The 13190-nt window shown below is 42.4% G+C and overlaps 1 protein-coding gene across 2 annotated transcripts in view; it reads left to right on the forward strand.

Annotated features, from left to right (window-relative positions):
* Window positions 1-13190, forward strand: part of GSAP (gamma-secretase activating protein) — a 46673-nt gene that overhangs the window by 32588 nt on the left and 895 nt on the right. For both annotated transcript variants that reach the window (XM_062632010.1, XM_062632011.1), the window contains exons 23-30: window positions 958-1019; window positions 2631-2726; window positions 7057-7127; window positions 7691-7785; window positions 8922-9041; window positions 10056-10117; window positions 11996-12100; window positions 12239-12332. In XM_062632010.1, the coding sequence (XP_062487994.1) occupies window positions 958-1019; window positions 2631-2726; window positions 7057-7127; window positions 7691-7785; window positions 8922-9041; window positions 10056-10117; window positions 11996-12100; window positions 12239-12332 (705 nt within the window). The remainder of the gene's footprint in view (window positions 1-957; window positions 1020-2630; window positions 2727-7056; window positions 7128-7690; window positions 7786-8921; window positions 9042-10055; window positions 10118-11995; window positions 12101-12238; window positions 12333-13190) is intronic.

Raw genomic sequence — 13190 nt, forward strand, 5'->3', positions numbered from 1 at the left:
CAGCCCCTGACACCATTCATCTGCACCACTGCTGGTTGTTGCCATGGGATCTGACTTTGAGGGGCCTTGTATGAACTTTGTGAGCCTCAGGTTCATGTTTTCCATTGATAAAGAAGTCATATGTTAAACTGTTGCTAGACAGTGTATCTTCCCTGTAGATTTGTCTGCAAGTCTTTTAAAATCAAGCAACCCAGGTCTTTGTGCTGCTAAGTGGTGGAGTAAATATATTTCCATGTGAGCAAAGATGGCTGGGAAGACCTTTGTAAAAATCCGGAACTGGGGTCTCTAAAATGTTGACTTATGCTACATGATGAAATAGGAAATTGTTTTTCTTCCTTTTTTAGTAGACAGGAAGTACTGATTAGGAAATACAGGGTATTAAATTTCAGTAGATACTATAATCACCTTCCATTTAGTTAGAAAAGTTGTGTTCTTTTACATAGTGGTCTGCAAGTCTGAATAACAGAAGCAGGCAGACCATGGGAGAGAACCAGGAAAGTGGGAGGTGATTCTGTGGGTTATTTACTTTCTGTCTAGCCATTTCCTTGGAAAACCACGCAGCTGTTTTTAGCGTGTTGTTTGTAAATGACAAGATCTAAATAGTCTATGAATTTGCACTGGTGTTACCAGAAGGTCCTTGGTGCCTCTTTACTGAATCATCACACTGTGATACTCTTACTTAAATATCAAAGAACAATTAATGCAAATGAAGTGTAAAGTGGTGTGTTCCCCGGTGTTAAGCACTTGAGTGAGAAGATGGCAAATAACAGGGTTATTTTCCATTCCTCAGTTCCCTTCTCCTGTCCTTGATTATTCACTGTCTTAATTTTGTGAGTAGATCAAACCATAACTTCTGTTTGTTTGTGTATGTTTCTGAGTACTTTTGAAGCTGGTTGAAGTCTCATGGGATTTCTGTAGCATCATATCCTTGAATGATTCTTGCTCTGTTTATTTCAGAGGAAAGGCTAGTACCTCTCTTTCAAGAGGAAGATTATCAGCAACAATTACTAATGGGACTGGTATGTGCTTTTGTCACAGTGTGCACTAGAGGACGCACAGCCTCAACAAATGTAGAGTAAGCTTATGAGTTGCAGTGCTGAGTGGAAGCTCACTCAGAGTAGCTATGGGACAAACATGGTATTTCTTAAGTTTCAGAGTTCATAGTCATGATGTCATAATATCATCTTAACAGGTCATAGGGGAAAATCAGCAATGGAAAGTTGATTTTTCAAAATGAATTTTCCCAGTACAACTTGTCTTTGCCTAGAAAGTGTTACTGCATCCTCCTGGAGTTCATCTTCATCTCTCTGTTGTTTTTGGACTACTTTACATCCTTGAAACATGTATAAGTGAATTTCCCACCTACTACTTTCCTCAAAGAGAAGATCACAGATCTTGTACTTCAATCTAACACCCTTTTTACTGTCTCCTTTTCCTTCTATGGCTGTTCTGAGGTCCCTTCCTCTTTTGCACTGTTTTCACTGATGATTTCTCTCTAAAGGTTCTACCATCCTTATGCTTCTGGGTAGTAAATCCAATCTCAAATCCCTACCTGTCCTCCCTCTGTCTAAATACACATCTTTGCTAATCTCTTTTTCTCCTCTTACTAAACCCAAATAAAACTCTTCAGCATGCACAGGGAGTCTCAGCACTGCATCTATGAAGAGCATGTCAACATTGTTCTGTCTGCTCAAATCTTAAGGTGAATTTTCATTCTTTGCATTCTTGTCCCCTTGTTTCCAAGTTCTGCCTCAATCGCTGAAGCTTCTCTACATTCATTCCCTGCATCTGATTCACACAGATCCAAACAGCAGGCCACTGCTGTCCTTTATCTGTGCTTTCCTAATACCTGTATTGCTGCCCTGGCACACTGAGATCAATTTACTTGGTAACTCCTTGAGTAAGAAGTTTTTGCTTGCCTCAGTTTTACTGTGAGCTATGAAACAAATAACACTTCATAGTAATTCTCAGCAAAGAACCAGCACAGACTTGAGTTGCAATCCAAAGTTACATGAGGCCAGAGAATGTTTCAGAAAGGAGAGTGTAGGGAGTGGCACAGGCTGTATGATAACAAGCACCTTATTTTAAAGACTTTACAATTAATGTTTAACCTGCAGTTGCCATTAATCACTCAGGTTCTTGGGTTCTTGGCTATTACTGCTAGTTGTGCGAGTCTTCTCTGGCATAAAATCCCTCAGGTTTATTTGTATGTAATGAATACTTACATGCTTAGGGTTCTGTGTTCACGTTAAAATCCTTCTTTGACCCTGTAGAAGCAATTTCTAAGTAATAACAGGGTTACGTGCTGGGTTTAAACTGTGACACCGTGTTTCCTTGGCTTGGCCCAGAGAGACGCAAGAACTGTAACCTTTTTCTCTTCAGTGTCATTGAAAGTTCAATTTAATACTCATTTTGCTGAATTTGCACCAGTAACCATTCTGAATATTCACATCTGCTGTTGAATCTGGTGAGATTGTACTGAGTTTGGGATCTCGCTCTGAACTGGGGTTTTGTAACAGGGAAACGTTTTGTTGTGCTAATGTCGCTTGATCAGGCCTTGCACCTGCTGAGCCTTTCCCATCTTTCAGAAGACGCCCAAGGACACAGAGTTGTTGTCTTTTTCTTCCTAGATGGTCGCTCAGCTAAAGGATCACCTTATGAGACATATGCAGTATGTAGGAAAAAAGAAGATTGACCAAATAGTTTTGGATTACGTCGCAAACCTGGTTAGTTTGATTTCATAGTCACTATTGTGAGCAAGTGCGTATTTGTTGGAGGGTAAGGTCTTGTGTACGTACTGCGTGTATGTAGCATGTATTTGGTGGGAGGAGATTGCTTTTAAGATGGTCAACTCTGCTGCTTAATAGTATATATATTGATAAAGGAAATAATACTTAAAAAAAGTTGTATTGGTGTCCTGGGTTCAGCAGTAGCAGTCAATTTTTTCTCCTTCTTAGTAGCTGGTGCAGAGTTGTGTTTTGACTTTCAGCCTGGGAATAGAGCTGATAACACCCATGTTTTTAATTGTTGCTATGTAATGTTTACTCTGACCAAGGACTTTGTGAGGCTCATACTCTGCCAGGGAGGAGGGGAGGCTGGGAGGAAGCAGAGACAGGACACCTGACCCAAGCTAGCCAAAGAGGTATTCCATACCACAGCACGTCATGTCCAGTGAGGTAACTGGGAGTTACCCGGAAGGGCACAGGCTCTCTTTGGGGGTTGAGCTTGTTTTGGAGGGTGGTATCGTATGCTCTTCCCTTGTTATTTTCTCTTATCATTATTATCATTGGTGGTAGCAGAGGATGGTTGATTCCGTATCAGCTCTATTCCCAGGCTGAAAGTAAAAACACAATGCTGCACCAGCTACTAAGAAGGAGAAAAAATTGACTGCTACTGTTAAACCCAGGACAATTGGTCACTCAGAATACAGGAGAAACAGTTCCCTTTACAGCTTGTACAAATATGGTCTACTCACAGAAGTGAAAATGTGAACTCCTCCTGAAAGTTGAAAGAATAGTCTTTAGATCCATTTTGTTTGGTGTAGAATACATTGCTGCATATCTTGAATAATGAAAGTGCCATCAGAGGATGATTAAAATAGGAACAGCACGGCATGGACCAAAGCTCTGTACCTGCAAACAGTGCTGAAAAAAAATACAAGTGGAATGTTTGTTCTCCTTCTGTTCACTTTCCAGTTGCCATTTGTTCATTCATAATATAAACTGAGATAAAAGACACAAAAATGCCTGCGTGGCCTTGATCTGCAAGACTAAATTATTGCAGACTAAATCTTACAATGAAAACAAGTCTCAGCCCTCCCCAGCAGCAAACTATCAGAATTAGTTATTTTTTTTAGCATCACTAAAATTAAGAATTTTTTCAACTCAATTTACAGTCTTCTCATTCTTGGAAAAGCTGCTATAGGCAAAGATAATGTGTCTTACGAAATTGCTCCTGCTCTCTGGCTGGTGAATCTCAGGTGCAGTTCGGGAATCTTCAGAAGTGCTTTCGTTGTTAGAGTTATGTTTCTCCTCATCCTAATCAGAAACTCTTGCATCTTAAATTTTCCTGTAGCTTAGATGTTTGGAAGATCTTCAGGGGAAAGAATTGTTTTGGGTCTTCTGACAGTTTTCTGTAGCATCATCAACATGTAGCTGAGCTACCGACTAGTGAAACATGCAGAGACTTGAAATTACTTGCTTGCTTGTTTGCTGTCATAAAATATTTTATTACATTCAGGAGCAAAGGAGTGGCTAAGAATAGGGCTCCATGGTGTGTAGCCACTGTGTAAATCAATTGCAGCTGAAGTCAAAGCAGCCAACACATTGGGAGCATTGATAGCTCCTTGTAAAACAACAGAATGGCTGGTTGGTGTCAGAGAGCTGTGTGTGTTTGATACAGAGAAGTAACATGGGGAAGTGTGAATGAAATGTCTCGGTGGGATTTCCCTTGTGTGCCCAGGAGTCTGCAGAGCCTGAGCATGCCTGGGTACCAGTCCCCATGCCCCCTTGCCTCCAGTGGTTGTTTGTGTGACCATATTCTCTCTTTCTTCTGCAGTCACTTAACCTTAACTTTACTCCATGTCTGTTTCTCTCTATTCGTTTCAGTGGGGCAGGAAAGGGGGGAAATAACTTGCAGAAGCAGCATGATATTTGCTGCTCTGACAGCAAGTGGTAGGGGAGGCAGAGTGAACAGGCAGCCTCGGCAGAAACTGTTGAAATTGCTCTGAAAGCTGCTGCAGTGGCTGCACCTTTTTCACTGATGTCTGTGGCTGGCTGTCATCTGATGTAGTCTCAACTGCGGAGGTATAGAAGACAGACACCATTTGGATTTTAATTTCCTCAGCACTGCTTTGTATGCCCTGCCCAGGAGAGGATCTGGAAGAAAGCAAGTCTGTGTCTCACTCCCTTTTCTCTTTTGCTGCTGATTCTTTTCTTTGGCTGCTTTCATGTCTTTACTGTAGAAGCATCCACAGGAGCTGAGCATTTGTGGCTCCAAATGGTTGTAGTGGAACTTCAGGCTACTTAGCATCAATGCCTGAAAATGTAGATGTTTCAGTGTGGCAGATTCTTTGCAAATGTCAGCCTAGGCCCTACTGCATGCACTGTCTTGCTGCTGGCCAGGTATTCTCTCCTAATTTAGAGCACTCCAAGGGAAATGGTTTCTGATACTTGCACAGAAAACACTCGTTTTGTACGTCTTTGTTACTAAGTGGAAAATGGCTTGGCTGTGAAGCTGTAGGTCAGGCTCTTGGTTCCCAAGAGACCTGCTGCTGGCCTTGGCAAGGAAGCTGCCTGTGCTGCCTGTATAAACCAGATGATGTCTCCTTTCTCTCATGCACATTAAGCTGTATGTTATGTACTGGAAAAAGTTTGAGTCATGACTTCTCTTTCTGTATGTATTTTGTTTGATGTCCATGGTAGATGCTGATGTCCAAAGTGGGTTGATGAGGGTGTCTGGTCACAAGCATGCCTATATTTAAGGTTTAAGTATGTTGACTGTGATTTAGGAAGTTGCCATCTTTCTATACCCTCTGAAAGCTGTAGTTTGCTGTATTGTTAGGCACAGAATACTGATTCTGGAGTATCACACCCATGAAAACAATGTAGCACAAATAATAAGGGTGACTTCAGAGTCTGTAAGAACCTTCCCTTCACCTCAACACTGATTTTCAAACCCAGCTGTAGCTCCTCATGCAGAGGTCTTAGCTGCACCCTGTGTGCTGGCTGGAGATGAAAGTCATTCCAGCAGCATGTGCAGTTGTTGTGACCCTTCTCTGAAAACTAGAAATCACTCATTTCTTTGAAAATGAGTGGGGAAAACTTGCCATACTCGAGAGAGATTAAACTGGAGCTTTCCACTGCATCCAGGAAGCATGAAGATGGAAAGTATTAAGTGGTTATTCTGTATCAGATAGCCACACAAGGCTGGGTGAAGTCGTGGAGGGAGAAGGTGCTACCTTGTAGACCTTCTGGCCAAAGTACAGTGAAAAGCACTGAGGAGCAACTGAAGATCAGTATTTCCATTCTTGCCTTTGCATAGGAACCTCTCCTGTCTGTCCTGTTTGTCTCTTGCTTAGAGCCTGGGACAAGTTAGAGGTTGGAGGAGGCAGGGCCTATGAGGAGAAAAGAAAGTGGGGGAAAAAGGATTCCTGGATTCTGGACATCTTGGTGAGGGAAAAGGGGTTTGTAACTTCTCATGACACCTCTCTGCTAAAGAGGGGTCAGACTTGCTTCCTGAGAGTTCCCTGGGACAGATTGATTACTGCACTTTGAGGTCCAGAGATAAAAGGGGTAGAGGAAGTGTCTCAGTTCTGTTACTGAGATACAAAAGTGGTTACACATGGCAACCATGAGGGGCTGGCTCGAGGAAGCTAGTTCAACTCTCTCATATGGTTTCTCTCTGTCAGCTGAAGAAGCTTAGAAGGCCCAAGTGAGAGCAGGGCTTATGGCTTTTTTATGCTGACAGTCTGTGCAGGGAGCACAAAGAAGCAACAGTATGGGCTGAAGGATTGTTTTACTTCACTAAGGACAAAAAAGGACTTGGTAGAGGAAAGGCATTTGCTTGTCTCACCTTTCTTCCTTGCCAGGACTACATTGGTGATTTCTCCAGCAGACTTTTCTCAGCAAACTGAGTATTTTGCTGTCTTCAGCATCATCCAGTTTTGTCTGGGCCCTTGGGACCTTTCCTTGCCAAATGGGACATGCAGTTTTTGCTTTCATGGGAAACAGATCTTTGAGAAGTTGATGTAAGCGCGTGAGATGAGTTGATCCCCAAGAAGCACAGTGTGTTAAGATCCTGTATGTCTTGCACAATGCTTTAATGAACTGGGAGCACTTAATTTAAACTTTAAAAAAAGGCAATTCAGTTACAGTTCAAATTTTTACCAATTTTACATTTTGTGTCCATAGGGAAAAAAACAACCCAAAGATAAATACTGGAGTCTTAGTCTCATGAGGAGTTTTGAATGTAAACTGGTGTGTGAAGTGAGTGAAGGCCAGGTATCTGCTGTACACAGGCTCCTAGAAACATTCTGTCTTCTCTTTTTCATTGCAGCTGAATCTGGTGCATCAAATAATGAAAGAAGTTTGGAGAAGACACCATCTTCATTCCTGCATCTTCTGCTTGTGAGCAAGTAATTTGTTAATGTTTTCAGCCTGCCTTTTAAAATATGGGCATATTAGTTTTGGTCTTCAACAACACTACTTGCTTGAACAGGCAGCACTTACTCTACTGTGAATGTCAGTATGACTGTCATGTATTCCTCTTAATGAGCCTGCTACCCCTCTCTGAGCCAACAGTAGTGTTAATCATATAGGCTGTTATACAGCTGGAGTGCAAAGTTGCTGAATTCTCAGTGGTCTGAAGAGGGGCAGTGGGTGTTAAATGCCTATAAAAGCCAGATCACTTACACTAGCACTCAGAATATTTCACCTGTTGCTGTTGATACCAGCTACTGCTGAGACTTGCAAATATGTAGGAATGAGGGGAGGAGGAAGGGGACACCACAGAGACTGTGTGTGTCAACACTGAACAGCTAGTGCTGCTAGGTGACAGACACCTGAGTAGACAAGATACTATCTCATGGAAGCTCAACCAAAGTGTACATGTAGTACCACAACATAACCATATCTCCATGAGAGTGTGGGCATTTCAGGTTCCTAATGTGTTGCTGCTTTGTTAAATACAGCAATGAGAGAGGAAGTGCGGGAGAGTTTGCAGTGTTCCACATCATGAGTCGGATTCTGGAAGCTGCAAATGGCATGTGCCTGCCTTTACCTCCTGGTAAGTCTTGCGTTTTGCCTTTTACTGGTAAGTGAGGAGAGCAGTGCTAGGAATTCCTCCCAGAAGAGCACAAGTTGCAGCACGTGTCAAATTAGCTTTGGCAGTATTGAAATCTATTCAAAACAGTTACAAAGGGGAAGACTGTCCATAAACACACGCAAGTGTAATGAAAGAAAACTGAATAGTTACTATGAATAGAAACAACAAAGGTTGTCTCTAAATAAAGGTTTAATTCTGTTTTCAGCTTCTGCTGGAATGCTTGGGCATAGTCTCAGCTTAGAACAAAGGTTTAGACTTTCCTTTTAAAAGAAAAGAATATACTTAGACAAACTAGACTTTAGTATCAAGGGCTGCAAGGGAAAATCCTATCCTGGGGCAAAAAGAGAATGGTTTCTCTCATGCTGTTGCCCTGATAATGTTTTTCAGTTCTATGCTGTGAAAGGATTACCTCCAGCCTTGATGGAAGTGCTGTTCTTGATAGCACTTTCATTTCCTAGAGCTCCTCGTAATCACTTAGAGTATTTTCAAAGCATGAGCTTATTTCTGTTAGGGAAAGGCTTCTTAATGCTTTATTATTCAGTTTGAATCTTTCAAGTTTGGATTTCCTGATCTGTCTTCAGTCTTTGAAGCTGCTTGTGGTTTGAGGTTGTCCTTCAGACTTGCACTGTGGGGGCATGAATACTGCCATGTAATGGTGTCAACTGATGACAAGACCATCATCTGCCTGATGTTAAATAAGAAACTTAATACCGTGTGTGGGAATGTGTGAGGGGCAGCCACATACTGAGGCCTCAGGTTTTGATTAATTAGGAGGAAAGAGGGAGATAAAAGTCAAAATAATAGAACAATTCAGATACAAGGCAATAGCCTGGAGATGTTTAATGACTGTGCATGACTGTCATGACTGTTTTCAGTCCTCTTGGCTTTCCTCTTTCTAACAGGACTGTACTTGAGAGGGCTTAAATGATGCCTAAATAAGACTACATGACTTTGATAAACTGATTCCTCACCAACCAGCAGCAGTCAGAAGTTAAGGACAGATTGGTGGTTTTACCTACAGTAATTCCAGTCTCTAATACAGACTTAGGAAAACAATAGGTACTGTTGTACCAAACAAGTTGGTTTCTCTTTCACAGGTTTTCACACTCTGCACTTGGGGCTTGGTGTTCGATGTCTTCCGCTGCACACCCTCCTGCACTACATTGATAATGGAGTCTTGCATTTGACAGAAACCTGTGTCAGGAAATTGCTGAAAGGTACAGTGAGTTTCATGTGTTCATTTGTTCCCAGCCAGCTAACTGGAGTATTGTCCCTTCAGCCATTCAAACGCAGACACAGTGTTTACCACCCAGGAGACTCTGCTATTCTCAGTGGTGTTTTAGTGAGCACTGTAGCTGATGGTGTTGCCCAGCTGAAAGGAGAAAATTAGAGCTCAGGCACTATGATTGAGCTTTTCCATAGCAGACAAAGAAATACCTGTTTAGAGAGAATATCAGTTTATAGTTTTTCCTCTTGGGACTTCTATGAAAGCGAATACTGAAGATCACCATATAATTTGTTTGGGGATTTCTGTGACTCTGTGGAAGTGCACACCTATGTTTAAGGAGGTTAGTGTGCTATCCAGTCCTCAGTTTTTGCTTTAATTGTGTTTAGAGCAAGAGGAGCAGGCCTGTCTGTCTGACCTCAGTGCCAGGGAAGACTGTGGAGCCATTGAAGATGTCCTTGCTTATTGCAGGGGGGCTGGACTAGATGACCTTTAAAGAGCCTTTCCAACCCTAACTATTCTATGAGTCTTATGATCCAATTGCCTTTTCTAGATCAGAAGGGAGGAAGAGGAAACTGTAGCCTGTTTCCCAGGATGCAGCATGAACAGGAACAGATACTCCAACAGTAATGCTTTTCATCATAGCCGCAGCCACGTTCCCTTGTAATGGGCTATTTCTCCACTGTTCAAGAAAATATGTTCACACAATATGCTGTCTGAATCTGTGCCTGGTCTTGATAAAATAAATATAAATATGTGGAGTTCTACATAGTCAAAACACACTGGAATTACTGTATAAATACAGAATATACTGTTACATAAAAGGGTGAAGTTACATACAAATACGCAGAAAAATGTTTATGTAAATGATATAAACATGACTGACACTCCTGTTAGCCCTTATTTAAAATTAACATTTTCATTTCATTACAGAGGTGTTTTCAGAATGCCTTCAGTGAAAGTTTTAGTCATGTGTGGTTTTGGTTTATTTGTGTTTGTCTTGTAGATCTGGACGACACCGAGAAGAACGAAAAGCTGAAGTTCAGTATTGTCATGAGGCTTCCCGAGGTAACTAATGATTTTGGATGTTGTTTCTTGGATTTTGGAGCTCACAGGCAGCTCCTCCCTGTGCATAGGATCAAGGTGATGGAACCTCTGTCTGCTGCTTGTGACCTGCAGGGTACCCTGGTAACTTAAACTGCACATTTGTCCATAGTGTGTTACAGTGTCTCCAGTACCCTGCAGGAGTCAGACAAGACTGACTCTGTTGTGCATAAAGCAATAGGGGGTTAATGGGGTTTAAAGAGGATTTATGAGGGGGTTTGTGGTTTTTAGCATCTGCAAATGCGTTTCTCACGCATGACCTCAGCATTTGATTTTACACGTTGAATCAAATGTATTCAAAAGCCGGTACAGTAAAAGCTGTAAAATGTGATTGTACCACAGCACTGTGGTGGGATTCAATTACAACATCTCCCCTTCTGTGAAATCTCCCATCTCACCTACTGCTGAGGTGACTCAGAACTAATTCCTCGTGCTCCATTAAAAGTTCCAACAGAATGGGAAACTGACTTCTACTTTTCCCCTTTTTCTCCCAGTGCACACCACAGTGCTGCAGAGGAGGCATGACATGGCAGTGAGCAGATGAACACCAGGGATTCCCCCTTGGGGAGGGCCTTGCTGTAGAACAGGCTTTTCTCAACATAAGTTACTTATTGTTTGCTTATTATGGGCTGTCCATATAGTTCACATGCCCAGAAGTGCCACTTTCATTTTCCTCAAACAAGGGCTTCTTTATTTGGCAGCAGTTTTGAGAAGGGGTGGGGAAGGAGAGCTCCACAGGAGGTTCCTTGTCCTCTGTGTCTTGTTTTGGGCAGGGGTGGATGAGCTGGGGTCAGTGTGGGGCCTCTCTGAGCTGCCAGCCCCAGGCCTGGTGGGCTGAGAGCACCGTTCCACCCGTGTTTTGCTGCCAAAGGCTGAGCTGAGTGCTGTAGGGGACATGTACTGCTTGTTACATATGCACAGTGGACTCAGTGCCCCATTGTATCTATTTGCAGCTTTGGGAAAAAATGCAGAGGATAGTTTGTTTGCCAGAAAGGACACTTTGGGGTGACTTGGGCTATTTTGAGCAGGCAGCATTCAGTAGATGACTTCAGTGGCATCAAAAGCAAGTATTCAAGCACCATTGAAACTGTACATGAACTCTTTCAGTAGTCTGTATTGTGATACAGCTGAGAGTAATATGGGAAAAAAAGATTTAGATAGGGAAACTTGCAGAAGGTGGAGCTCATTTCACAGTGTGTTCATATTTGTTTGCTCATTGGTTAGGATTAGGAGCTTTGGGACATCTGGGTTTGAGTCTCTTTTGCCTTTGGGAATGGGAATCAGTGTTATCCATTCCCAGGATGAGGTCCTAAATAATGGGATGCAAACTATGTTCCTAGTATCTATCCTTGTTGGCATTCCGCTTTTGTAGCGTTCCTTAGGCTGAGCCCAAGAAGCCCCATTCTGAAGGAGCACTGAGGAATGGGGCATCGGTGATGTTCTTTGGGAGAAGACTGGATCTAAGCCAGAGAGTCACAGTAAAGGATAAACAGTCATTTTAAGCACCTGTTAATGTTTAAGTGCACATGCAAAGTGAGACAGAGGTAATAAGACACACCAATTGATAGAAACTTACTGTGTAGCTCCATGGGTACCAAGTAGCAAGGTCTGGGTTGTTTCCCCACATTTTGAGAGCATGTTGTAACCTCTTGGTTACTGCTTGTAAAAGAAAGGCCCCATGGCTAAAAGTGATCTCTTAGCTTCTGTCATCACTGTCCAAAAGCAAAGCATCTGTGTTATAGCTTGGATTTGTTTTGGGTTTTTCCCTCCCTTTCTCCCTCCCAAGTTTCCCCTGTTCCATGTTTATGTTCTCAGGTTTGGGGGTTTGTTTTTGCTTACTAGGCTTTTGGTCAGAAAGTCCGACAGGTTTGGAATCATCCAATCAATGCTAACTTAATGGCACAGAAATATGTGAAGCTCTTGCTTGAGAAGCTGGAGAACAGGCAGGTGAGAGCACATTCTTTAATCCTTTGCTTTGACATTGTTGAGGTTCCTGACCTTTCTGTAAACTACAGCACACTGGAGGTAACACTGAAGCTTGGTACTGTGCAACTCTGAATTAACCTGACATATTCTCCCTTACAGTGTATCAGGTTTGTCCCTGAGAGACTCTCGGTCCCTGTAGAGTTTTTGCCACTTAACTACCTGACCAGTATGTTGGCAGAGATAGAGAATCAAGGTAACGTTAATTCTGTACTTTGGAAGACCAGTAATTGTTACTTTTGATGATCACACTTGGCAGTACCCTGCCTCTATTGACATAACCGAGTTCTACAACTGCAGTGATGTCTGGACATGTAGGTTTGGTTGTCTTTCTGCTGATGGGAATTGTCAGGAGGCTTCTTCACTGCACATCCTCTGTGTGTTGGATCCAGTTGGTAAACTTGCATTTTTGAGAACACGCATAGTGAATCGTGGTTCATGCACAGGATTCCATGGTGGTAGCTGTTATTCTGTGTTCAGATGGGGAGAAGGGCTTGTTCCTTGTTTATACAGTCTGGTGGTTAAGAGGCAGCCCAGATCAGATCTGCCACCTCAGAAACGAGCACTGCTAAAATAGGAGGTTCTCTGAAGTAATATTTTCATCTCAAAGCTGTTCCTGTTTGTGAAATACAGTTGGTTTGGGCACTTGTTTCAGACAGTGAACATCAGCATCTGAAGATTTTGAATTCTACTGAAAAAGCAAGGTGTGCTAAGGGAAGCACTGTGCTGTTTGGCGTTGCTGGCTGTGCCTGTACTAATAAGCAAAATAAGGTCAGGATAAGGATCTACAGGGTAAAATAAGATTGTCCATGTATGGATATATTCATATTCCTCTTTGGGAAGGAAAGAGTTACAAGTATATGGGAATGTGCTCTGGTCCTTGTTACGTACTAGCACTAACATGGCCACTGTGCTTAAATCTTCTTTTAGATCTCCTGTGTAGAATTCATGTGGAAATCCCTGGCAGCCCCAGAGGGGCGCTAGCTTTGCTCTCTATGTGTTATCATTTACTTAACCACACTGACAGGGCTTTTTTTTTGCCATGGTGAGCATC

The sequence above is a fragment of the Pezoporus occidentalis genome, unplaced genomic scaffold, assembly GCF_034315485.1.
Source record: "Pezoporus occidentalis ecotype Australia unplaced genomic scaffold, CSIRO_AGI_Poc_V1 ctg38, whole genome shotgun sequence".
NCBI classification, from domain to species: Eukaryota; Metazoa; Chordata; class Aves; order Psittaciformes; family Psittacidae; genus Pezoporus; species Pezoporus occidentalis.